General features: G+C 41.3%; 2 protein-coding genes across 3 annotated transcripts in view; both read left to right on the top strand.

Moving 5' to 3' along the window:
- Positions 1-9,492, top strand: part of LOC120533199 (zinc finger protein OZF-like) — a 30,481-nt gene extending 20,989 nt beyond the window's left edge. Inside the window, exon 3 of the mRNA XM_039759952.1 lies at positions 8,224-9,492. Within this exon, the coding sequence (XP_039615886.1) occupies positions 8,224-9,293 (1,070 nt within the window). The 3' untranslated portion in view covers positions 9,294-9,492. The remainder of the gene's footprint in view (positions 1-8,223) is intronic.
- Positions 9,493-15,328: 5,836 nt separating this feature from the next.
- LOC120533203 (zona pellucida sperm-binding protein 3-like) overlaps positions 15,329-27,470 on the top strand; it is a 45,004-nt gene continuing 32,862 nt past the window's right edge. The window contains exons 1-9 of one of the 2 annotated variants that reach the window (XM_039759961.1): positions 15,329-15,724; positions 16,945-17,063; positions 17,234-17,337; positions 17,417-17,591; positions 17,665-17,785; positions 17,868-17,959; positions 18,038-18,153; positions 18,225-18,350; positions 18,473-18,606. In XM_039759961.1, the coding sequence (XP_039615895.1) occupies positions 15,380-15,724; positions 16,945-17,063; positions 17,234-17,337; positions 17,417-17,591; positions 17,665-17,785; positions 17,868-17,959; positions 18,038-18,153; positions 18,225-18,350; positions 18,473-18,585 (1,311 nt within the window). In that variant the 5' untranslated portion in view covers positions 15,329-15,379 and the 3' untranslated portion in view covers positions 18,586-18,606. Of the gene's footprint in view, positions 15,725-16,944; positions 17,064-17,233; positions 17,338-17,416; positions 17,592-17,664; positions 17,786-17,867; positions 17,960-18,037; positions 18,154-18,224; positions 18,351-18,472; positions 18,607-27,470 lie in introns of those variants that run through there. The other variant, XM_039759960.1, reaches the window with a different exon arrangement.

Below are 27,470 nucleotides of genomic sequence, written 5' to 3'. Positions count from 1 at the left end.
CAAAGTACTCTTTCCATCTGCACATTTTTACCAGCTCACTATCCTCAGTCCCTCTGTCTAGCCAATCGGTACAGGTCCTTTTCTCCCTCCTTAGTTTCCAGCCTCTCATACAACTAATCATATGGCTTTTCTTTAGCCTTCACCACTTCTGTCTTCACCTTGCGCCTTATCTCCTTGTACTCGTCTACTTTCTGCATCTCTCTGACTATCCCACTTCTTCTTTGCCATCCTCTTCCTCTGTATACTCTCCTGTATTTCCTTATTCCGCCACCAGGTTTCCTGTTCCTCCTTCCTCTTTTCAGTTGTCACGCCAAGCACCCTTTCTGCTGTCACCCTTACTACATCTGCTATAGTTTTCCAGCTGTCTGGTAACTCTTCACTGCCACCCAGTGCCTGTCTCACCTCCTCCCTAAACTCAACCTTGCAGTCTTCCTTTTTCAACTTCCACCATTTGATCCTTGGCTCTGCCCTCACTCTCTTCCTCTTCTTGATCTCCAACGTCATTCTAAAGACCACCATCCTTTGCTGCTTAACTACACTTTCCCCTGCCACCATTTTGCAGTCTTCAATCTCCTTCAGATCAACTCTTCTGCATAGGATGTAATCTACCTGTGTGCATCTTCCTCCACTCTTGTATGTAACCCTGTGTTCCTCCCTCTTCTTAAAATACGTATTAACCACAGCCATGTCCATCCTTTTGGCAAAATCCACTATCCTCTGACCTTCATTCCTCTCCTTGAAACCATACCTACCCATCACTTTCTCATCTCCACTGTTCCCTTCACCAACATGCCCATTGAAATCTGCTCCAATCACCACTTTCTGTCCCTTGGGTACACTGTTCATCACTTCATTCAACTCACTCCAAAAATCTTCACTCTCACCCATTGCACACCCAACTTGCAGTGCATGTGCACTAAAAACATTCATCGTCACACCTCCAATTTCCAGCTTCATAATCATTACTCTGCCTGACACTCTTTTCTCCTCCAGAACACTCTTGACATACTGTTCCTTCAGAATAACTCCTACCTCATTTCTCCTCCTATCCACACTTTGATAGAACAATTTGAATCCACCTCTGGTCCACCTGGCCTTACTCCCCTTCCATTTAGTCTCTTGCATGCACAATATATCAACCTTCCTTCTCTCCATCATATCTGCTAACTCTCTCCCCTTACCAGTCATACTGCCAATATTCAAAGTTCCTACCCTCAGTTCCACTCTCTTTACTTTCCTCCTCGCCTCCGGACATGTAACCCCCTTCTTCGGCCAACAGTAGCCCAATTTCTGCGAGCACCCTGTTGGCTAACAGTACTGGTGGCGGTCGTTGTTAACCCGGGTGTTGTGATGTAAGATTTTGCATATAACTTGATAAATGTTTTGTATGTCTTTATTTGTAATTTAGGCGAAGCAATGTAATTTAGTGTTACTTTGGTGAGAAGCATTCATGTTTGCCCACCCGTTTACGACTTTTCTTTGTAATTTTACGACAGGATTTGGGGGGATGTGTCTTAAACCAGTTTGATGAGTATTTCTTTGCTAAAGTCTTTTCTTTCATCCCCCACACAAAGCCAGGTTAGCTTAACATATGGTCTTGGGGGGTTGCAGGTGTTAAGATGTACTATTTCCCCACATTGGTCTGAAATATGGCTGTTTGGAATTGGCTTGTCTTAGAGGCCTTTAAGTACCATGATATCCTATTGGCTGTAGGGGGTTGGACAGAAAACCTATAAATTTGCTTGCTCAACCACATTCTCTCTCTCTAACCAACATATGATGAAGAAAGCATCTCTCTTACTAACATCTGAAAGAAGCTATCTCTTACTGATCTGATGAAGACGACCGTCACACCATGAACTGAAGACAACACAATGAAGAGCACAGCTCGGCTTCAGACATATTGAACAGACATGTGGCTGAAAGCTGAGCACCAATGATGCCTTAACTAGAGACATTTTAAGTAACTACAAGTCTGTGTGCCACCCGAGTTACACATAACCATTTTATCAGGTTGTATGGTCGCCAATATTCAAATGTACTTTGCATTTCGTTATTATTTATGAATATTATCAATAATACATTATTTTATGTGTAACTTAACTCCTGCTTGTCTTTTTACTACATCTAATTACCTGAGGTTATAGATATAGAAGGGGAAGGTGGCGATAAGTTATATAAAATAATATCTTATAAACAGTGGTAAGTCTGTGAGATTAGGCATTGTAAGGCTGCATGTTAATAATACAATAGGGGAAAAGTAGAGCAATATATATATATATATTACTCTACCAAGATAAAACACCAGGGCTCGACCAATCCGGTATGGAAATTTGTATTGTTGTCCACATATTGATTCAGCAAAATTTTACACCGGATGCCCTTCCTGACGTAACCCTCCCATAATTTACTGCTTCTGGGTAGGAAGTGTCTTGTTATACATATGACACACAGATTTATCTGCACTATAAGGTCTCCTATACACTTTACTGGAAAAAGAAACTATGAAGCCTTGACATTTATAAACATTCATGTAGTATTTCAAACTATTTAAAAATGCTCGGGGAAAAAAAAAAAAAAAAAGTAGATTAACAGGTATGGCAGTTTAAGCCTTCCAAATGAAAAGACGCTTTAACAACCTCTTACCTGTGCTTCATTGTCTTGGGTTGCTGTAATGTTATACCAAAAGGTTAAGTTTAAAAATGCATAGAACCATTTGCTTAGTTATGGTTGTACTTGAAGTTCAATATTTTCCCATTAAAATTTTGCATTAGACATTTTTCTACGACTCCTCACTCCTTTCACAGCTACGTCCATCCTAGTCTTGAATATGTATCTGTGGCCAGCCCATTAAAGAGTGTGCAGTGAATAGCGGCACTGCAAAGGCTACGTCCTAAAACACCTGTCCCCAATTTCTAAAGTCTGTACATTTTAAACCACTGCCTTGGCTTTGAGGGAGAGAGCAAAAGATACTGAACAAAAGACATGGTACTGAGAGAAAACAAAAACATGAAATTACTGTCTTCCATTCAGGAGCCCAGCAGCACATGGTAGCTGAAGCTTACTCATTTATTTGCACATTGTAATGAGCGCTGCGACACTGGCAACAGACACGTAGACCACCACACAGCTACTGTGCTCCAGTTGAGAAGTCCCTCTGTCGGCTATGATATCTTCTCATCATTTTAACGATCACATCACTTTATGACATTACAACGGTAAATAAGAGTTTAAACAAGGATTGTGGTCTACAGCTTTGCAACTTGTTTAAAAATTGCAGCTACTTTGTTATGGCATGTTTACATTTCAACAAGATAGTAATGTTAAATTTCTGTAGTTATTTAGACTTGCAGTCTTGTCTGTGCATCTACAGCTGTGACCAAAAGGTTTGAGAATGACACAAATATGAATTTTCACAAAGTTTGCTGCCTCAGTTTTTATGATGGTCATTTGCATCTACTCCAGCATGTTATAAAGAGTGATCATTGCAAAGTCCCTCTTTGCTATGAAAATGAACTTAATCCCAAATAACCCATTTCCACTGCATTTCAGCCCTGCCACCATCATTTCAGTGATCCTCTCATTAACACGGGTGAGAGTGTCGACGAGGTCAAGGCTGGAGATCACTCTGTCACGCTCATTGAGTTAGAATAGCAAGGTGTTGTGAAGAAGGCTTCAGGGCACTCAAGAAAGTCCAGCAAGTACCAGGAACGTCTCCTAAAGCTGATTTAGCTGTGGGCACCACCAGTGCAGAGCTTGCTCAGGAATGGCAGCAGGCAGGTGGGAGTGCATCTGCACGCACAGTGAGGTAAAGACTTTTGGAGGATGGCCTGGTGTCAAGAAAGGCAGCAAAAGAAGCCAAGAAAAACATCAGGGACAGACTGATATTCTGCAACAGGTAAAGGGATTGGACTGCTGGGGTAAAGTCATTTTCTCTGATGAATCCCCTTTCCGATTTTTTGGGGTGTCCGCAGAAGAAAAGGTGAGCAGTGCTACCACCAGTCCTGTGTCAGGCCAACAGTAAAGCATCCTGAGGCCATTCATTTGTGGGGTTGCTTCTCAGCCAAGGGAATGGGCTCACTCACAATTTGGCCTAGGAACACAGCCATGAATAAAGAATGGGACCAAAACATCCACTGAGAGCAATTTCTTGGACCAAAACATCCTCTGAGAGCAACTTCTCCCAACCATCCAAGAACAGTTTGGTGACCCACAATGCCTTTTCCAGTGTGATGGAACACCGAGCCATAAGCTAAAAGTGAGAACTATGTGGCTCGGGGAACAACAGATCGAAATTTTGTGTCCATGGCCAGGAAACACCCCATTAAGAACCTGTAGTCAATCCTCAAGAGGCCGGTGGACAAACAAAAACCCACCAATTCTGACAAACGCCAAGCACTGATTATGCAAGAATGGGCTGCCATCAGTCAGGATTTGGCCCAGAAGTTGATTGACAGCCTGCCAGAGCAAACTTCAGAGGTCTTGAAAAAGAAAGAAGGACCAACACTGCAAATATGGACTCTGTACATGAACTTAATGTAATTCTCAATAAGAGCCTTTGAAACTTATATAATGCTTGTAATTCTACTTCAGTATACCATAGAAACATCTGATAAAAAGATCTAAAAACACTGAAGCAGTAAACTTTGTGAAAATCAATACTTGTGTCATTCTCAAAACTTTTGGCCACGGCTGTACTGGTATTGTTAGGCAGATTTGTTGATTCGGGTGTTTTGAGTACTGAAATCTCCATCTCCTGGGGTCTTTGTTATTAGCTCTCTTACCAGCAGTCCTTTTGATGGAGTATGATGGACGTGTTTTGCAGCTTTCCAAAGAATGACAAGGATTGTCTTTGTTTCGAATGTCAGACTTTTTCTCCCCCAGTTAAAAGAGTGGAGGCTTAGCTTTGAAGTTGCTTCTTCTTGACATTACAATGGATTGACAGCGCACTTCCACTTTGTGTCTCCCGATCAGATGAAAAGATTTAAGTGACATCAAAAATAATTGTAAAATTAATGAGAGGATGTGATGAAAAGGAGATATACACAATTTACTATGGATACAGAAGTACCATGAAGAACATGACATATAGTGTGTGGCTTTTAAAGAAATTGAATGGAATTTTCATTCCATTTCCATTTATACTTATTTGCTTAGCAGACACTTTTATCCAAAGCAACTTGCAAGAGGTAATCATAACTGGGTAACATTAGGCTGGGGCCTGTTTGTTCAGCAAGTGTAATAGGATTGGTAACAAAAGTCGATTGACACAAGTGAAAAAGATGTAATAACTCATACATTTACAATCACTAAAGCAATTCAACTCAAATTAACAAAGAATATACAAATATCACAGAGCAGTTTTTTTTCTTCATCAATTAGACAGATATTCACCGAAGAGATGGGTCTTCAATTGCTTCTTAAATACATCGAGGGAGTCAACAGTGCAGGTAGCTCATTCCACCAACTAGGAACTACAAAGAAAGAGTCTGGATTGAGACTTGATACCACACAGAGGCGGCATCACCAGGCGCTGTTCACTTGCAGACCTGAGTGAGCGAGAAGGGGCATAGCACCTCACCCGTGTGTCTGCATTTGCTCAGGTGCTGACCCATTGATAAATCATTATGCTTGCCTACAGAGTAAACTTAATGTGTGCTGCTACAGGGAGCCAATGTAGCGACCTGAAGAGAGGAGTGACATGTGCCCATCTCGGCTGGTTAAATTCAAGATGGGCCACTACATTCTGAACTATCTGCAGCAGCTTGATAGCACATGCAGGGTAGTTCTGCCAGAAGCGAGTTGTAGTAATCCAGATGCGACAAGACCAAAGCATGGACCAAAAGTTGTGTTGCATGTGCCGTCAGATAAGGTCTGATCTTTTGCGCATCTTGTACAGCATTAACGAAAAACAGTAGACACGTAGTTAAAAAAAGATAGCTGCTCATGAATCACCAGCCCAAGGTGGTGTACTGACTTGGCATGTGTTAGCAACAGTGAGCCAAGCTGTACATAGATGGGGCGTATGTATTGTGTTTATAAGTTACTGATGAACACTTCAGAATCACTTCAGTTTATTGTGTCCGGGGCCTCCCGACTCTCCTCTTAGAGAAGACCCTCAAACAGGAGTTACTGTCTGATGCGTCTAGATGTCTAGTTACGAAAGGTGTTGAGTTTTTGTGGCCCTCTAGACCTGAAAAAAAAACACTCATTTTAGGTCAATTTTGGACCATATTTTGTGCAGGAAATGATACCTTTAAAATTAAGCATAAACCAATAGGTGTCCACAACAGAAATGAAAAGAAGGATTTAAAGTTGTGCCTGCCACATCAACTGACCTCAAGGGTTCATCCCCTAATGGGATTATGAGGGGTCAATGTTATTCTTTTGTATAAAACTTTGAACAAAAATGTGGATCATTGATATAGGCATGTGGAGTGTCATGTTATGCTACTTTAAGGTTTCTGATCATGAATATGATTATGTTTGTAATATTTGACTCTTTACCAGTGGTCCTGTCTCTCGAAGATCCACTCCCACAAGGTTAAAAATGACATATTTGAAACATAAGCATGTGGGGTATCGTTTTAGACTATTTCAAGGTCGGAGATTATAAAAATGTTATTTTTGATCCTTTACTAGAGCTGTCAGAGGGTGAAAAGTAACAACTTTCTGTGACAACCAAGAATGTTTAGACTTTAAAGCACACATTTCAATATTTCAAACATTTGACTCTGCTGTTCTTGTTTATTTTGCACTTCTACCTCATAATGTAAATCATTACATTTCTTAAGAACACTGTGCTGCTACAGTAGTCTGTGTTAATATTGTTATTAGCCAGCTTTGATATATTCCCCATTCTCCACCAACCCATTTTGCTTTGATACATATTGGTATGTCCCTAGCTCTCTCTTTGCTACTAGCTCTGCTTTAGTTTTACCTTTCGCCATATTGCACTTTAGGTTGAAGGTAAAGAGATGATAATCTCCAAGTTGTCATTGGTTATCACTTCTTAATTCTTTGTACAATTTCTTATCAGAAATCTGCATTAAAGTATATGGTTTCTCAGCCTTGAACTTCCTTGGTGAATAAAGCTATCTGTCCATGCTCACTACAATCAGTGTGGCAAAGCACACTCCATACAGACTGGGTCTTAAGAGAGACGCCTCATTAATACGCCATTTCGGGATGGAATAAACACTCCAAATTTGGGTCATTTATGCTAATTCAGACTTTTTAAGTACAGTCAATTCTGGTTAATTGGACCACCGGTTAATCGGACCAGCCACTTATTTGGACCTACATAAGCCTAATATTGTTCGCTTATTTGGACCAAAATTCCATTTAATCGGACCAAAGAATGTAACAGAGAATAAGAAAAAGAAGCCACAAGTCGCCCGCGGAAAGCGGATGTAAAGCGGGTCAGCAACATCGGGAGGATCCCTGGGCTCCCCAGGAGAATTTATGCTTTAATCAAAGGTCAGGAAGTCGGAAAATTTGTACCATGCAAATCAGTGGGGGTGAACATGCCTGCCCTTTCTTTCCTAAAACGGAACGCTCAGTAGCCGGCGACATGAAGTCGAGCGTAAACAAGTGCAGCGTGTAAACAGAATGCGTTAGATCACACTAAACAAGTTCTTCAAACGTTGACTGGAATTTGGTAATGTAACCTTTTTTATTGTGCTTCACATGCTGAGTGTCGTGTAGATCGTTTCAAAGAATTTGTAGATTTCTTTTTAATAAACAAAGTTGTAAGCAACCGTACATGTACATAGTTCTTGTTTGTATGTTCCCCATATGCGTGTTCAGCACAATAAAAGTCATAATGAAATTTTAATATGTTACTTATAGTACGTCCCGTCTTGGTTGCACATGTATAGGGCATGTTCGTGTAATCAGACCAGCCGGTTATTAGGACCAAAATGATTGCGTCCCGATGTGGTCCGATTAACAGGAATTGACTGTACTGAGCTATATTCAATCCTGTTCATGAGTGCGGCAATGGGATTGGGGGTGGCAGATTATAACTAAAGCAATTTGTGTTGTGCTCCACATAGTTATCTGTGCCTTAGTGTTTCCAAGTTCATTTCTTGATACTTAAGACATCAATCAAACCAGTGGAGAAAAAATCTTTCACCAATGAAGTGAAAATACTTGGGTTGCCTGGTTGTTAGGAGATTTAAAAAAAAAATTCTTATAATTTACATTTTTGTGTTTTTTCAGATTTACAAGAAGGTGGCAACCTCTCCCCATCTCCATTTTCTCAGACTATTCTTCATTTCAGACCCCACCAAAATGAACACCTGAAAAAACTAACTACTGGAACAGAGATTAGCCTACAGACCTCCTTGCCATGTAGTGTTTTGTCTGTTATGAAACAATCAAAGATACACATAATCAATGGTCAACAACAAGAAACAAATTTAGAATCATTTTATGTCTGTCAAGTGCAGAGGAAAACCTCTAACCAAAAGTCTAAAAAGAAACATAAGTGGAGTCATACAAAGGAAAAGTTACACTGCTGTTTGGAATGTGGAAAGCAGTTCTCACAAATAAGCCATCTTAAGACCCACATCAGAATTCATACTGGAGAGAAACCATTTTGCTGCTCGGAATGTGGGAAAGAATTCTCTAACAAATTCAACCTTCAGCTTCATACAAGAATTCACACTGGAGAAAAGCCATATTGCTGTTCTGATTGTGGGAAACGCTTTTCTTTCAGTAGCCATCTTCTGACACACAAAAGAATTCACACTGGAGAGAAGCCATATTGCTGTTCCGACTGCGGGAAACGGTTTTACACCAGTAGCCAGCTTCAGGCCCACACAAGAACACACACTGGAGTGAAACCATATTATTGCTCCGACTGTGGTAAAGGATTTTCCAACAGTAGCTATCTTCTGAGACACACAAGAATGCACGCTGGAGAGAAGCCATATTGTTGTTCTTATTGTGGCAAAGGATTCTCTGACAGATACAATCTTCAGATTCACACAAGAATTCACAATGAAAAAAAGCCAAATTGTTGTTCTGATTGTGGAAAATGTTTTTCAACCAATAGCAATCTGCAGAGACATATAAGATCTCACACTGGAGAGAAGCCATATTCCTGTTCTGAATGTAGCAAACGATTCTCTACAAGTGGCCATCTTCAGCTCCATGCAAGAATTCACACTGGAGAGAAACCATTTTGCTGTTCTGAATGTGGCAAACAATTCTCACAAATAGGCAATTTTCAGACCCACGTAAAAATTCACACTGGACAGAAACGTTCAACAAAATTCAAGACATAAACCAACTTGCAATCTCTGTCCTGTCTTACACCTCTGAAGTCCTAGAATGGCCACAAAATGATCTATATAGACTGGACACTAAAATAAGAAAATTGCCACATGCATATCAACTAATATATAAGAACCAATAACGGCACACTGCACGATAACATGCAGTGAATACACTTGACTTGAGTATTCCTAGTTTTCCTCCTCTTTCTCTGTACGTTTACCATTCATTTGCCAAGAGGTTGATGCGCTTGCTTCCTAAGCATCTCTTCTTTTCTCCACCCTAGTGACCTTCTTCTTCTCTTCTTTCTTTGGCATCTTTTCATATTGCAACTGAGTAAGTCAGTGTTTGTGTTGCAATTATTTAGTACGTTTTTCTTAATTTTTCAATCTGCCTCAAGAATGATTTAAGATATGAAGAGGTAGAGGAAGTGGTGGCGAAGTTGGTAGGGATGAGAACAGCGCCCGTACGCATGTGTCACACAGCCATCCTGCTGGCCATTGCGGAGAGTTGATTCTACAATAAAATAAAATAAAAATGAGGAATAACCTTGGAGGTCAATCATTACCCCAAAAGCAGAAAGGACACATCACATAGTATATGTGATCCAAATCTCAGGTTAATAGGTAAAACGGTTTGCAAGCTACAGGTGATTTAAAATCCTGGACATACAAACGGACAGCCACGGTAGCGTATTATATATAAAGATAAATGCATCTAAAGATTTTACATTGCAAGATATGGAGGAGGTATGGGTTTGTTAGGTCCTGATGGCCAAAGAATTATAGACTGAAAGACACAACAAAATCCCGCCTATCAGCATCAAAACTACAACTACAGAGTACAAGGATGAGTTAGTCACTTAGGGTATACCAATTCCAGACAACAGAAAAATAGATACCAGAAGAACTGAATAATGTAATTAAAGGAAAACAAATCAAAGAAACTTAAACTTATTGACCAGACACATTGCTGGGAATGTCCCTTGGTTTTAATTACATAGGTGACAACTGTAAATACAAGCACAATAAGCAATATATGGCACAATGACATTATTTACAATACAGTACTAAGTACATAAAGGTTGGATACTTTTAGTCTCAAATAACTACTTAATACTCAGAATGGAGAGATAAAAAAATAAAAGTAATGAGAAATGCAGTCGGAAATATGCCAGATGTGGGTAAAAACAACTAAGACTTACAGGACTAATTTAAAGGCACCTCCAGGCTTATCTGAAAAGCCATAAACACACATACAAGCAGAAGCTGTGCCATCAGCCAGTAATCCAGGAAATGAATAAATGAATAAAAGCATATGAACATATACATATACATATACACTCACCTAAAGGATTATTAGGAGCACCATACTAATACGGTGTTTGACCCCCTTTCGCCTTTAGAACTACCTTAATTCTACGTGGCATTGATTCAACAAGGTGCTGAAAGCATTCTTTAGAAATGTTGGCCCATATTGATAGGATAGTATCTTGCAGTTGATGGAGATTTGTGGGATGCACATCCAGGGCACGAAGCTCCTGTTCCACCACATCCCAAAGATGCTCTATTGGGTTGAGATCTGGTGACTGTGGGGGCCATTTTAGTACAGTGAACTCATTGTCATGTTCAAGAAACCAATTTGAAATGATTCGAGCTTTGTGACATGGTGCATTATCCTGCTGGAAGTAGCCATCAGAGGATGGGTACATGGTGGTCATGAAGGGATGGACTTGGTCAGAAACAATGCTCTGGTAGCCCATGGCATTTAAATGATGCCCAATTGGCACTAAGGGGCCTAAAGTGTGCCAAGAAAACATCCCCCACACCATTACACCACCACCACCAGCCTGCACAGTGGTAACAAGGCATGATGGATCCATGTTCTCATTCTGTTTACGCCAAATTCTGACTCTACCATTTGAATGTCTCAACAGAAATCGAGACTCATCAGACTAGGCAACATTTTTCCAGTCTTCAACTGTCCAATTTTGGTGAGCTTGTGCAAATTGTAGCCTCTTTTTCCTATTTCTAGTGGAGATGAGTGGTACCGGTGGGGTCTTCTGTTGTTGTAGCCCATCCGCCTCAAGGTTGTGCGTGTTGTGGCTTTACAAATGCTTTGCTGCATACCTCGGTTGTAACGAGTGGTTATTTCAGTCAAAGTTGCTCTTGTATCAGCTTGAATCAGTCGGCCCATTCTCCTCTGACCTCTAGCATCAACAAGGCATTTTCACCCACAGGACGGCTGCATACTGGATGTTTTTCCCTCTTCACACCAGTCTTTGTAAACCCTAGAAATGGTTGTGTGTGAAAATCCCAGTAACTGAGCAGATTGTGAAATACTCAGACTGGCCCGTCTGGCACCAACAACCATGCCACGCTCAAAATTGCTTAAATCACCTTTCTTTCCCATTCTGACATTCAGTTTGGAGTTCAGGAGATTGTCTTGACCAGGACCACACCCCTAAATGCATTGAAGCAACTGCCATGTGATTGGTTGATTAGATAATTGCATTAATGAAAAATTGAACAGGTGTTCCTAATAATCCTTTAGGTGAGTGTATGTCATAATGCATACATCTATATATAAATGTTTTCGTCTTCAGTACATACATACATCCATCCATCCATCCATTATCTAACCCGCTAAATCCGAATAGGGTCACGAGGGACTGCTGGAGCCAATCCCAGCCAACACAGGGCACAAGGCAGGAAACAATCCTGGGCAGGGTGCCAACCCACCGCAGGACACACACAAACACACCCTCACACCAAGCACACACTAGGGCCAATTTAGAATTGCCAATCCACCTAACCTGCATGTCTTTGGATTGTGGGAGGAAACCAGAGCGCCCGGAGGAAATGCATACATAAAAAAACATATATACCACCCTCCTGAAAATAGTAGTGGTGCAGCGGTAGCGTTACCGCTTCATAATAAAGCATACGTGGGTTTGGGTCCCACGTCCACCCACTGTGAATTATGACCCAACAGAGTCTGATTTTCTTTTTTTTCAGCAAATTCCAACGTGGTCCGGAAGCGAGCAAGTCGAGAACAATAGTAAAGATATATCAAATGGAAATTTGCATCTTGTTTTATGTCTATAACAAAAACATTATTTTAGTAACGATTTCAACTGTTTTTGTAGTTGTTGATGGCGGGTTTAGTGGTTTAGATTTTTAAATATTAAATTGATAAGGTGGAATGTGTTCTTACTTTGAGTGTTTTATACACGGTAAATGTGTAAGTAACTGTTTATTACGCCTCTATTACTGGAAGATTGCTTAGGAATGATACAGACTGGACAACTATATGATTTAGGAAATGTTTTATTATTGCACTGTGCTGTGACTAAAAAACATTTTACTGGTCAACTGTTCGGACCTTGAAGATGAGTTCACGAGGGAGGGATGCTGCTGTTAAAAGCAAATGTTTTTTCAACAGAAGGTCCAGATGTGTTGATCCCGCTGCTTTTTGTTGCCTCAGCACTCAATCTTTAATGCCGACCTTGATATGTGCACTGCTCACCTTGGAGTGCCCCGCGTGTGTCTGTGTGCCGGTGACTGATCTGCGCCGTGTCTCTCAGCTTCTCTGATCTGCTCCGGATTGACACCTTTGAATGTTTGGTGCAGCAGAGCAAATTCAACCTGATCTACCACAGTGGGTTTGTTATCACCTTATTCCAGCGTTTCTCAACCTTTGCGACCCGAGTTTCCATAACAGTTTTAATCGCCCCCAACATTTTTTTTGAAATGTTGATGCATATTTTATTATACCTAACTTTTATCAACATTTATCTAACTCTATATTTATTGTTCTAGTATCAGAATGTAGTTTAAGTTAATTTGTTTTGGTTCCAACAGATGTTTTTTTTCATATTCTTGATTCTTGTTTTCTTTTTTATTTAATCTTCGCGCCCCCCTAGGGGGCCCGCCCTACAGGTTGAGAAACACTGCCTTATTCAATGGAGGGGTTTATAGACGTCAAATGGCAATGAATAGAAATGGATTAATGTAAAAACGTGAGCTGCAGTCCGCAATTAGACATCGCATGTTGATGGCGATTTTGGTAATTCCCGAACAGATCTCTTATGCGATCCTTCCACAGTATCTCTCAAAATTATTTAGTTCAAATTGGTTATAAAGATTTCAATTCTAATCATTTTTTTTTGTTATTGTTAATTTTGATGAGTCTTTAAGTTGGGTCGAACTCGGGCTAGCACTACGCTCAGAATTTGAAAAGCAACCACCATAGTTAGTTGAGCCATTGACGGCGTCATTTCTTTGTAGCAAACTCGTTACTTTCGTGCTCCACAAAATATTGTAACGTATTAATAAATGAAATATTTTAATACTTGATCGAATAATAACAACTTATTTAAGGATTTCACCTTTTCTTTTTCAAATGTGCTTACCTATATCATGGCAAAGTACAGGGATAAATCTTTATTTTCCGTCTACTCCATTTTAATTAAGTCAAACCAAAGAAAACATTTAAGGCTATTAAATGTGATCTCAAGAAAAGATGAGGGTTAATTCTAATACTAATAACAGTACCGATTATAATGATACAGTGCAAAAGTAAATACTAATTGAAAGAGCCGGGAATCCATGAGTGAAGTGTTTTATTTTATTTAACTCAGAGTTTCTGCGCGTGAACGACTTACAATGGAAGAATAAAACGGCATGCATGCGCAGTGGTTCTTCGAGGGTGTGGCTTACCAACCTTACACTTGAAGCAGAGAATTTTGCACAAAATCACGATTAGGGTTTGCACAGAAATAAATAGTTGACCACTCCATTCTAAACACATCATTGCAAGGTCCAAATTATAGTCTCCTAAAAAAGAACGCGCGTTTCTGTGGCTCATTCACTTGTGGCAAATGCGCGCTGAATGCTCGATTCTTTTAAGGTGCAGATCAGAATATGAACGAAGAATCTGTACCTCCATAAATTAAATATATATTATTTTACAACGTTTCTAAAACATTTTGTCTCGGTGGTTATAGTTCTCAGGTTTATGGGACGCATTCTCACAAGTATTGACGATAACAAGTGGAGGTGAACGGCACAATTGACTTGTGATGTCCCGAATTCAGTTCTGATCAATTACGAGTGTTCGTCACGTTCCGTCAATGTAATCTGATGTATAAATAAAGAGTAGATCATTCCATACATGGTTTAAAATATTCTTATTTTAACATAAAAAGAACAAGCAATCTATTTAATTTTTAACTGAAAATAAATGAATGAGCAAAAAGTGACGGTAGATAATCAGATCTGCCATAAGCGCCCTCCTGATAATTTAATGTTGCACTGAGAAATGAGTTGATCCACATCATTCTCGTCTTTTTTTAATTTACAAAGAACAACCCTTAACATCAGATTTTAATTTGACACCCTTTTGTTTACAAAATGCAATTTTGCTTACAAAACGAGCAGTACTCGGACAAGGATTTTTGGCTGTAATCTGACTCCATTTGACCGAAACAGGTCCTTTGAACTGTCTGAATTACTCTAAATGGTTTGAAAATAAACTTTAAGCAAAACCATAATCAAAAATAGATCAAATCAAAGCTGCAAAAATATTCGATAAAGACTTTTTAGTAGCTCTCCCTGTCCACAAAAACACTTAAACACGGAATACTAAATACGAGTATTTAAGTTGAATGTAGCTGTCTGCAATGTACCATGAAACGTCTTCAGGACATCACCCGGTTAATTCAAACTTTAGTAGACTTTATTCTTCTCTTTCGCAAAGCAAATAAGTTTGGTGTTTATCGCCGAGAGTTTAAACCCCCAAGTGCTTGTCCTGTGCACTATAAGAACTGTCAAGTTACTGCCTGAGATAACCTGTCGCTTTTGCGGTTGTTTTAATAATTTGTGATTCTAATGTTATTATCTCCTTGCCGTAATTAACCTTAGTAGTTCATGCGTCTTGTTTATTTCAATCGATTGGTGACTGATTGGCAATCTGTTTCTCCGCCCGTGTTATTAATATTAAGCAGCCGAACGCCTTCATTCGTGTATATAAAGACTGCGCTGCTTGTCGCTTTTCACTGCGTTTAGCTGGTTTAGTTCTTTTATTATTTTTCAAAATGTGGTATAAGGCTCAGACAGGCGTACTATTATTGTTCTTTTCCCTCTGCGATACTTTTGCTCAGCCCCGTTTTAAAGAACGGAGAGTTATTGCAAAGTACCAGAAGCCCGCCGTCGTGCTTTATGCTGAGCCTATTGAGCCGAGAGCTGGTGCTCCGCAGACCGTAACTGCTCAGTGCACCGACAGTGAGGTGATCGTCACCATCAGTCCGGACTTGCTGGGCATCCAAAAGCCGGTGCAGCCTTCTGATCTTTCCATGGGTGGATGTGGCGTCACCAGCCCGGCCGGTGCTCAGCCCTTTGTGATTGAAGCGCCTCTGCAGGGCTGTGGGAGCACCGTGGAGGTGAGTGGCTTCAGTGCTTTTTTTCCCCTATTGTCTCAAGATGCCCGTTGGTGTGGATTTTTATATATATATATGTGTTTTCTTTATTTTAGTGCCTAATGTTTTGGCACTCAAGTCACAATTGACTTGTCCCGCATTAAAAGCCTGTTCCCAGTAGTGGTTAAATAAGAACCGGAGCTTCACAGCAGCTTGGCCGTAGGTGTTGATTTGTATTGGATGGGAACAAATTGACCGACTTTAGAGGTACAGGTCACATTGATGGGCCCTACTGAGGGATAAGTGATTAATCGGGTTTGAGCACAATACAGACCTTAACTGCGCAATTGCTCAGTACGGCGGGCAATTTAAACGGACCTCCAGTCTCCCCAACAGGCAAGTTATAAAATACAGCAGCTTAACTTAAAGTTTAAAAAGGAACACTGGATGGCGTTCTAAAGTGGGCATTGTGATGGCTTGGAATGGTTAGTGTGGTTACTGAACCCCAGTGTAAATTTGCTAATGCATCATTGCAGGGACATTGGACAATGTGTTAAGAGTCGAGGCTTGTGCAGCAGCACCCTGAATGAATTTAAAGCTTTGAACACCTAATGCAAATGGTTGAGCCTACAGGGTCCTATCCACAAATAAACCACTTGTGTCCAAGGCCTCTATTGGTTTCCATACTATGAAATCTCGCATAAAGAAAAATCAAACATTAAAGGTTTAATTAAAAGTTGAATTTGCTTTTGACTAATTGTTAGTACATTAGGCTTTTCTGTTTAAGCCCCAACATTAGCAGTTGTGAAGGTTTTACAGCAGATAGCTATCGGTTGCAAATATTAATGTGAATCTTTAATATTGTAAAGTGAGACTCCCAAAACATTGGCAAATACCCAAATGGTACAGTTGGTTGGCTTTAAACTTCTGAACTTGTGTTTTAGTTTAGAGCTAAGAGTAGCTATCTAAACACTTTGAATCTGCTTAAGATGCTGCAACTCTGCTGTGTAGTCTTCAGGTTATTGGAGGTGGCTCTTTGTGCTGTTGAAGTGAGGGGCTTTGGACCTCTCGAGCTATGGTGTGCTCTATTGAACTCTCTGCCGGCTCTTCCAGATACAAGAACTGTTGCTCAGGATTAAACCATCCGTTACAAATTCAAGCTTAGTCCATCTTTGGATTCTATAGAATCTTCTGCTGAATAATGACCAATGGCTGAATAGCCCTAAATTGTTGGCTCTTTTTAGATGCTGGGAGCTCTCATAGTGTACACCTTCACCCTTGACTACAATCCTTCTCCAATTGATGGTCTTCCCATTGTAAGAACAAATCCAGCTGTGGTGCAGATTGAATGCCAATACAACAGGTGAGATATGCCATATAATTAAGGCACAAGTAGACTTGGTTCCATGTTTGGAAAAATTCATGTTAATGTAGATACAGCCATGTAATATGTTAAGCTACACATTTGTCCTGGTTCAAAGCCTGGTCCTATTGAGTTTTTTTTTATTTTTCCCCTCTAATGTCTTTCCCCAGGCTACACAATGTAAGCAGCAATGCTTTAAACCCCACTTGGGTTCCCTACACCTCCACGATATCTGCTGAGGATATTCTGGGCTTCTCGCTGGTTATAATGAGCAGTAGGTGTACACATTTAAAAATCCTACTTTCCATTTGCACTGATGTGATCTGAACACCTTGTAACATTCCTGTCTGCAGGTGACTGGAGTGGGCCGAGTCCATCCAACACCTTCTTCCTAGGAGACCTCATTAACCTTCAAGCATCTGTGGACAGCACTAACCACGAGCCTCTCCGTGTCTTTGTGGACAGCTGTGTGGCCACTCCTGGGTCCAATGCATCTGCCCCGGCCTACACCTTCATTGGGAATAATGGGTGGGTGTGAGTAATAGTCTGACTAGATCTTAGTCTGGAAACGCAATGCTATGGTCCCTCTTGTGTATTGCAGGTGTTTCTTGGACAGCCAACTGACAGGCTCCAATTCCCAGTTCATGTCCCCCAGAGTTGCCCAGTCTGTAATGCAGTTTCAGCTGGATGCCTTCAGGTTTTATGGCCTGACTACTAGTTCAGTAAGTCCTTTCATCCCATCTTTTGGAGGAATCCTTTGAAGCTCCCAGGTGTGACTGTAGTCTCTTGCATGTCTACTTTCAGATCTTCATTACCTGCCATCTGAAGGTGACCTTGGTGTCTGCTAATGTTGATCCTTTGAATAAGGATTGTTCATACAACTCTGCACTGAGCCAGTAAGTGACTGACTGGGAGGATGAGGGTGCACCTGTTCAGTTGAGGTAGCAGGTTGTGATTGGTGGCTGTGCTTTCAGGTGGAGCTCAGTGGATGGGGACAATGCTGTCTGTAGCTGCTGTGACACAAGCTGTGCCAACCCCCCTCCCTTCAGGAGGGGCTCTGGTGCCCCTAAACACAGACCTAGGAGAGCAAGTAAGTGACCTCACCAGCAGACTTCTGTAGTGTCCAGTCTGGGATACAATTACAGTTTGTGTATTTCTCAGGTGAAGTGAGTGCCCCAGCTGGATGGCAGGAGACCATTTCTGTTGGCCCTCTTTTTCTGGAGCAGGTCTCTCCTTTGTCTTCTGTATCTCAGTCCCTGTCTCTTCAGCACGATGAAGCCTCTCCAGGTAACTTGTTTCAACCGCCTAAATGCAAGCCATGTTAAGGATTTTTTTTTTTAGATTTTTTTGGTCCACTCTTGCTGTTCCAGATTAAACCACCTCATTCCTAATACCTTTTCTCATTGCAGGCTCCCAATTCCAAGATACTGTCCTTGGTGCTGTTGGTGTCCTGGCTGTCTCATGTGTGGCTGTACTATTCTTTGCCTACAGAAAAGCAAATGGTGTTAACACTAAGCAATAAATTTTTAATGCTTAACACTGGTGGGGGTGTGGCTTTGTTTTTTCTTTTTTTGGTATTCAAATGCCTTCTGCCTGGCCTTCAGCACAGATGCTACTCCATGCATGGTCACTATCATGGAATGATCTCTGGCCTAATATCCCAGGCAAAGTTTCCACATCTCAGTATTTGGCCTTGGTGAATAGTCCTCAAATCTTGGTTATGCCAACTTCCTTTGCTACTCGGGTTAGAATTTTTTTCACATGTTATCCTTTAACTGGACAAAGAGTATGAGAAGCTGTTCATGGTTTCTTTAAATTTACTCCTCAGCAACATTCCTTTCTTTGAGTGAGCATTCTTCAAAGCAGTCTAGTTTTGTTGATCCTTCTTACCTTGCTGTAACAAAGGGTCCTGTGTAAACTTATGTATTGATTGACCCTGAATTTCAATTCAATCTACTCTGGTCAGCTTACACCCAATTGTCTTGAGTCTATTTTGGCTCTTGTATCATTTGAATTGAACCTCCACCTTTTCGATTTGCGTGCATAACTGTCCATTTCTGGTTGCCTTATAGGACATGCTGACTTAGTCCTCTCAGTACATGTTTTTCACTTGACCTTTTTAATCTGGTTTCTTGATATGCCTGCAAATATTTGACATTTTAACCCTTTTATGCTTATTGCTTAAAATGAAAGCTGTTACCCTAAACTTCTTCCACACTACACTAGTGCATTTTAACTAATGTGCCTATTTACTCTAAGCAATCTGCCATTTTGCAAGGCTGAAGATGGGTGAGATCTGATAGGGAAGATCTCCTGCAGCTCTTAAACTCTGGTGCCTTGCTGATCAGCCATTATAGTAACTTTTTAATTGATATGGCAAGATTTAGACCAGTGGTCCCCATATATGGACCTGGGGACTCAAAATCACTAGTGGTGTGGCTATCAGATGAACAACAGTTTAATTCTAACTAAATTAGCATATTAGTCATTTTACTTGGAATAAATTAGTCCATCAGATGGATATGGACAGAATCAAGTATCTAAACTTAAACTAGCCAAACCACCTGTAGTGATTGTTGAACATAAAATGAAGAGGTTGGTGTAGATTTTAATCAAATCTTGAGGAGATGATGGAAACTGTGCTTGGTTTTTCTGGCCTTCATGTCTTCGTAAAAGCACTTTAGGTAAAATCTTATACCAGTATCTGTTCTTCATACTTTTGGGTTTGGCTCATAAACAATAGTTTGCCATCAAACCATATAAAAGTTTAGTGTTTGTAGAGTTGTACATGTATAATATGGCAAAGCATCATTGCCAACTCACCAAAAGTGTATATTTTATGTTCGAACTATCTGCATGTGATTTTTGGGGCAATAAAACAACCCAAAGACTCCCCAGCAGTTTCTCTAAACTTGTGAGAGGTGTTAGCTAGCTTGTACAATGACTCGGTGTAGAGGATGTGGACCCACATGTGCTTGCTGTTCTCATAATGGAAGACGGTGGCGATCCCATATCTTAGCCGTGATGCTGGCATATGAGTCCTATTAATCTTTGTCTCAAATACCTAACCCAATAGACAATGGTTTTTAGTGAAATATTCAAGCCTTGTCCTCTGCTGCTGAGGTGTTTCACTTGTATGTTGTGGAGCTGCAGCGTTTGCTTCGTTTTGACGTATCTGTGTCATTCGCACGCAACAGCGACATTTGCTACACACCGGTCTTTCATAGTGAGAAGCAAGGTTATTATAGTTTTGCCTTTTTTTTTATTTCTATATTTTTTCTGACCTTGCATGGAAATGCAGTTTAGTTTTGCTTCATTGTGTATTTTTAGTTTTAATTTAGGTTTTATTATACAAAGACATTTCTGTTTTATATCTATTAGTTTCACTTTTAGTAATTATGGCATGGAGCTCCTACAGAGTTTAGTTTTGTGTCACACTCAGAACTTGTACACGTAACGGATTTGGATATGAGTTTAATGTTAGTGGAAGCTTACTACACTACAGAATCAAAACCAGATACTGAATATGAACAATTTTACACAATTGTATCTATTTTTAAATATTTTCTGTCATTTGTGCTGAACAAATCTATGCTGACTGTTCGCACTTTTTTCTTTTCCTTTTATTGCCCAGAATGGCCCAAGTTTAAGTTATTTAGGTCAATTTTAAGGATTGAGGGTTTTTTTAACTCCAAATGTCTATAGCTCAAAACATATCCTGCTCAACACAATGTGCTAATAATGAATGCCTTCAATATTACATTCAAAAATCTCCTACTGTGCTTTATTTTCTACCAGCCATATTGATCTCTGATTCCATCTCCGCCACAAACAATTTTTAAACAGAATTTTATCATCTGCAGGCATGAAAAGGATATCAAAAATTAGAAAACAGATTCAACTGTGTTCTGCCAGGTGTGACCATGAAACTTATGGGGGCTTACAAAGAACAGAATTCTTAGGTTTGAATCAGCGTGTAGACCCCACCTAGCTCTACTGAAGAAAACAAAGAAAAACATGCATGTAGGGAGAAGGTAAGGGACAGTGATACTTGAACAACCTAAGAATGATAAACCCTTGCTGAGCAGAACATGATAGGTAATAAGAGTATGGACAGGCACAAAATTGACAGCATGTGAAGTTAAAAACAATATATACATTATCTAAACCTGTTTATCCATTGCAGGAACCTGGAGCCTACCCGAGCAGGTTTTGATACATGGCAGGAAAAGTCTCTGGTATGCAATATATATGAGTAGTATTAGGCAGGGACATTCTGTCAAAATGATTAATGACCTTAAGCACTGCCCATTTATGATGTCATACTGGAAGTCCTGCCCTTTAAGACCTGCCCCTTTATGATGTAAGACCAGATGTCCCACCCTGTTAGCCCTGCCCCTCCACGTGACCCGGCTCCGACTCCATCCATATGACCCGGCCCCCGCCCCCTGGTGGCGGATTGGTGAAGGAAACTGTCAAGGGCATTTTGATGGATATCTGCCCCCTCCTTGAACATGTCCCTGCACTTGATTGGTTAAACAAACTGTCAAGAGCCGTTTGATGGATGTCTGCCCCTCCTTTAACCCGCCAACACCCACCTGCTCCAGGAAACTGTCAAGGGCAGTTGGATGGATGTCTGCCCCCTCCTTGAACCCACCACTGCCCCCACCCACTTCCCAGCCCCCCTCTCCCGAAAAACAAGCCCAGGCATGTTACTGCCTTTACCTCGACAAGCCCAGACATGCCCAGGGCATGTCCTGACAAGTCCAGGCATGCCCAGGGTCTGCTTTGGCCCCCCTCATCTCAGCCCCCCCTCTCCCGAAAACAAGCCCAGACATGCCCAGGGTCTGCCTTGGCCCTGGACAAGTCCGGGCACATTCCTATCCGTACCCTTCCGGCCTGAAGGGCCTGCCTCGGCCCCCCGTAAGGCAGCACCTGATGGCCAGCCTCCCCACACTTCCCAGTCCTCTCTCCGGAGGACGCGTGCTCCCTTCTGAAAGCCCTTCTGAAAGTGCGGTATAAAAGACTGTGACCATGAAATGAAATCTATGATCGAGGTCCCAGTGAAGCGTCGGATCCGCAGGGTTAAAAGATGTTTGTTGCCCGAGTTTCTTGAAGCTGAAGCGGCGGACACGGGTCAGACTAAGTCGTGCGAAACAAAGGTAGAATCAGGCGGTGACGATAAGGGAAACCCAACTTTACTCTACACCACGCCCCTCCCTTTTACCCTAAATAGTCAACCTGTTAGTCACCAGATCCAGACGGATGACCAGACCTCAGAATTTGTTGAAGCTTTTAGAACTCTCCGCATTTCGACAGCTACAGACTCTGAAATGACGGAGGTCGCCGTAACATCCTCAGGGTTCCTGTCTGAGGCTCCAAAGCCTGAATCTTACCAATTCTATAATGCGGGCGGGGTGGATTGCATTCAGGACCATCAAGAATCTGACCCACGTTATTTTACTGTACGACCTGATTACAGTCTCTGGGCTACAGACCTTGAGACAGACGGAGGATTTCAGTCTCCAGGGTCGGTGAGTTCTTACCCTGTCTCCGCTAATGGTGATCAGATGGAAACCTCTTACCTAGCTCCAGGACAACCTTGGGTGAACAAACAAGTTCCAGAGGAACCGATGTCGATCAGACTTTCTGAGACAGATATGGACTGCCCTGATGGTGTGCTGCCTGAAACCTGGAAAAAGGCCCTGCAACTTGTTAAAGGACTGATGACATCTCTGCTGTACATTATTGTCAACTACGACCAGAAAAAAGAATGTCAAGGCTGTGATATAAATCACCCCAAACGGACGGTCTAGGCATACCTGCTGCTTTGAACCTGAAATCGCTTACCAACAAGGTCGTTTTCGGAAGATTCTGAAGATTTTCCGTAAGTCTTAGCTGAAACGATTGGCAGTGAAAGTTCTGGGATATTATAATATTCTATTGCCGATTCCCAAAATAGACACGGTGGTTGAAAAGACTGTGGATGAATTTGAAAATACCAGCTCTATTTATGACACTGTAATGCAGTCATTTTATGAAATGGATGAATACTCCTACTGTGTCACCCACCGTGTGGCAAATGAGTTTTGTAAGTGTAATCTTAATCATGAGGGTCGTATGAATGTGTGGACTAAATATGACCTGGAATTTGATGATATGATAGAACTGGTGGGTCTTTCTGAACCTGAAACCGCAGCAGTCTGAACAATTCAGAATTCTAAATAAATGTTTTCTAAGTTGTTAAGTCGTGTCAGTGTCTGTTTTATCACCGGCGATGGAGCAGGTCTTGGAAAAAACATATTATAACTCTGAGAACCCGGGGGCCTTGGTGGGTAAAGAATCCTTGAAAAGAGCTCTCTTGCATGTGGGTCAACATATTGGGGACCAAGAGGTGTCCGACTGGTTATCGGGGCAATACACCTACACGATACATAAGCCAGCCAGAATCCATTTTTAAAGGAATAAAGTGCATGTTTGCAATATAGACGGGCAATGGCGGATCGATCTGTAGATAAACAGACGTTGCAGTGCTGCTCGCATCGACAGTCTCGTGACAGTCTAGAATATCCCGTGTAACAGAAATCGCAGATGCAGTCAAAACCCAGAAAGTCTTTTAGATTCATAATACCGTAATAATGCTAATGGTACAAAAACAAGAACGCCGTCTTTGGTTTTCAGCCCTGGGACGCTTCAAATTTTAATAGAGCACTAGTGTTCGGTGCCCGGTACCAGACGATAATTTTAATACCCGTGAGTCTCTCAAATTTTTCTACATCTGAAAACGTTACTTTCTGATCCGTTGATAACCAGACCCTGATGTGCAGGTGACAAGCCTCTTGTTCACACAATTTCTGATTGTTTCTGAACCTGCCGTTTAATACAGCCAGCAAACCCCTGGCAAAACAGCACTGATCATCCGGGTTGAAGGAGATCCATAGGTGCTTTTGTTTCTTTTGAACGATTATATCGTTGAAAAGGATACGTGCTTTATGCCTATGAGCCCCTCCACCAGACGGAACCCTGACTACCTGAACCATTAGCGTCAGACTAGAATTGGCTAAAATAGTGGCATGACTCTGGAGAAGTAACTCAATTTGATTAAAAAAGTCCTCCACAGAAAGCGTGCCCGCCGGGGTTAGGGAAAAAACACTACGGTTGAGAGATTCGGCACGAAATTCTAGTTGCACTAGATCCTGAGGATTCAGTGTTCATAAAACTGTCTAATATTTTCTGAAGGGTCTCATGTATATGATTAAAAACTTCGGTGAATGAATCATGTGTGTAGGCCTCAGAAAAACTGAAGTGGTGTCTAATCTCGATATTGTTAAATTTTGGACGCTCCGTTATAGACAAATTATTTAATCGAGAGGTGGAGGGTTGCAGGAAGCTTACTGATGGCTCTGGAGACGAAGGATTCTCCGTATGCGAGGTAGATGGCTGTGGAGAGTTGGTTTCGAGACTCAAGTTTACCCCGGATGAATTAGTCACTCCTGATCCTGTCTGAGGATGCGGGGGTGAATTATCCGACTCTGTTAAGGCCTCAACAGGCGAGTGTTGAAGACGGGCCTTACTGGGCCCTGAGGTACCTGAGGTACCTGCTGTACACGATGTACGTGAGACCCCTGAGGTAGAAGGTTGTGGGGATTTTACATTCGTGTCTAAGGCATTAGGCTGTTGTGAAGGGACTGAAGACGTTCTGGCCTCAGAAGAGGTATTCTTCAAAAGCTCCAGCGTTACCTACGGCTATTTCATCAGAATTTAAAACCTGGAGCGAATTATTAATCAGGTCAAAATTGTCGATCGGATGTGTTACGGGAAATTATGGTTGAACAATTTCAGGAGATCGTGGAGGGGTGGGGAATTTAGGGGGCTTTATAGAATATTCGAGGTTATCAGACATCTCTTTTAATAGTCCCAGGTTTTCACTGGACGGTCTTTTCCTACCTTTACGCCCTGCAGGATATTCACACTCACTGTCTGTATCACGCCGTTGCGGCCACTGTCGCTGCTGCTGCCACTAGACCCGTTTTCAGGCATGACCTAAATTTAATCAAAGGTTACAGTTATGATCACAGAATATAATAATAATAATTTGCAGTCAATGTTATTTTTCATGCAAAAAAGTAATATAAAACCTATCCTTTAATTTTTGGATTAGAACAATGTAAAAAGCATACAGATGCATCAAATGTAAGCAAATTTCGGGTACGGAATTGTACGTAGGAGCCTCTAATTCTACAAATTGCTCCAGTAACCAGCGAAGGATTTCAGTCAGCTCTTGCAGTCTTTCTCAATGTCTGAGAAGGGAATATTGGGGATGAATAACGATTTCTATGCTGAGATCCGCGTTCAGAGTGAGTCGTTATTAGTGAAGGGTACACCCGGCGGGCTGAACGCCGTCCGTGGCTGTCAGAGGGCGTGGGAGAATCCTGAACGCAGCTCTCATTGGGGGGATGTGTTTGTGGAGTCTGCCAGTTGTGGTAGAGTGCTAGATTTTCTGAACCATCCAACAATTGTGCTAAAACCCCCGGGGAGCCTGAAAATAAAAGTATGCCCTTCTCAGTTAAAGACCCCTTTTCGATCGTGAGTGCAGATGTGGATAGCTCGCCGATTGGAGAGGATTACCTGAAACTGGAAAAGGCCGGGAGGTCCGCGGCTTCAGTTACGCAATCACGCGGGACTGGAGCAGCGGGACACCGCTTCAGCAGAGTCTGCTGCTTCATCTACGGTACAAGAAGGCACATTTGAGCTATCTGAACTGAAAGTGTTGCTCGCTGACCTCAGGCAAGATATAAAGAAAAGCGAGAAGGCTAATGAGAAAGCAACGGCAAAGGCACATGAGAGACTGAAACAGGAGATGAAACAGGCCAATGAATGTCTGCGACAGGAAATCCAACAGGCAAATGAAAGGCTTCGTCAAGAGGTACAGCGTGAACTTCGACAGGTGCTGGGTAAAATTGAAGAGCGCATTGAGAAAAACTCGGCTAAACTGAGCACGCTTGCTGATCGATTGGAGCATCTTAGTGAGACATTCACGAATCGGATCGAAATAGCCGAACATCTAGCTGCCAGTGCCGAGGAAAGAGCAGTAAATGTCAGTTCGGAATGTAAAAAACTCGGAGAAAAACTTGGAGACAGACTGGCTGCTTTAGAAGATGGGAATAGAAGGTATAATGTCAGAATTGAAGGCTTGCCGGAGAATCGAGAAAGTTTAAACCCGGTGAAATTCGCAACTGAACTTTTTTCTAAAATAATCGGGGGCGACTTTAAAGCAGAATCTGAGATAGCAGCGCTTACGCGCACGCTGATCAAACACCGTCAGACCCGACCAAGATCTTTTATAGTCCGTTTTGAACGATTATCATTTAAGTTAGAGGTGATGGAACTCCTCAGGAAAAAAAGGAAGATATTATATATGAAGATTGCCAATTCGCGTCTTCCCTGACTTCTCTCCAGCAACAGCTATCAAACGCCGCCTTCTATAATATTAAACAGCTGCTACGGCAAGCCAATGTCAAATACGGCCTCCTGTATCCGCAAAACTGAAAGTGGAATGGCAGGGCATTTCTATGTTTTCGCTAGCAAGGAGGAGGCAGAAAATGAGTTAAGAAAGCTGATCCTGGGACTATTCTGATACATAATTGTGAGTCATGGCGGTAAATGATAAAGCTAGGATTAATAATCTACTGTCTGATCTATTTGTTTTAAAATACGGGTTTTTATCAGCATATATTCTCATATTCTTATATTATTATTACTTACTTATTACTTATCATTACTTAGTATTACTAGGGCTAAATGTTTGTGTTTTATTGTGCTTAATTACGTTTTCCTCCTCTTTTTTTTTTCTTTTCTAATTATTTCATGTGTACCCTAAATGAGACTGTTCAATATCATACCCTTGGTTTGCTGTTATTGCTATTACTGCATTAAGACTTGTTATGCTTGTTTTGGACACATCTTTAACACCATCACCTGGGTTTATTATCTGGGGATATCATCTTAATGCACTAAAATTGATGAAGATTATATGTATGTATGTATGTATGTATATATATATATATATGTATATGTGTATATATATATATATATATATTAAGTGCAAAATTCTTTTCTTTTTTTTTTTTTCCTCTTTTAAAGACTATATTGGTAACAGATATCTCTATCTTTTAACCTTAAAGCGCCACTGCATGGGGGCTTGATGTGCTTTGGACGTGCTCTGTCTCTGGGTATGTCAGAGGACTGGGACTGCATGAAGTGGGTTTTAGCCTCACCTGGGGAGGCAAAAAGGGAGGGTGGGGGTTAAGGGGAAGAGAAAGAGAGCAGGCTTGATCTATATCTAATCTATCATCTCAATCTTTATAATTATAACTATCAACGTAATAATAAGCTGCATGGCAACAA

Source organism: Polypterus senegalus, chromosome 8 (genome assembly GCF_016835505.1).
Source record: "Polypterus senegalus isolate Bchr_013 chromosome 8, ASM1683550v1, whole genome shotgun sequence".
Lineage (NCBI taxonomy): Eukaryota > Metazoa > Chordata > Cladistia > Polypteriformes > Polypteridae > Polypterus > Polypterus senegalus.
Note: the sequence above shows the minus strand (reverse complement) of the source record. Positions and strands in the feature narration are given on the sequence as shown.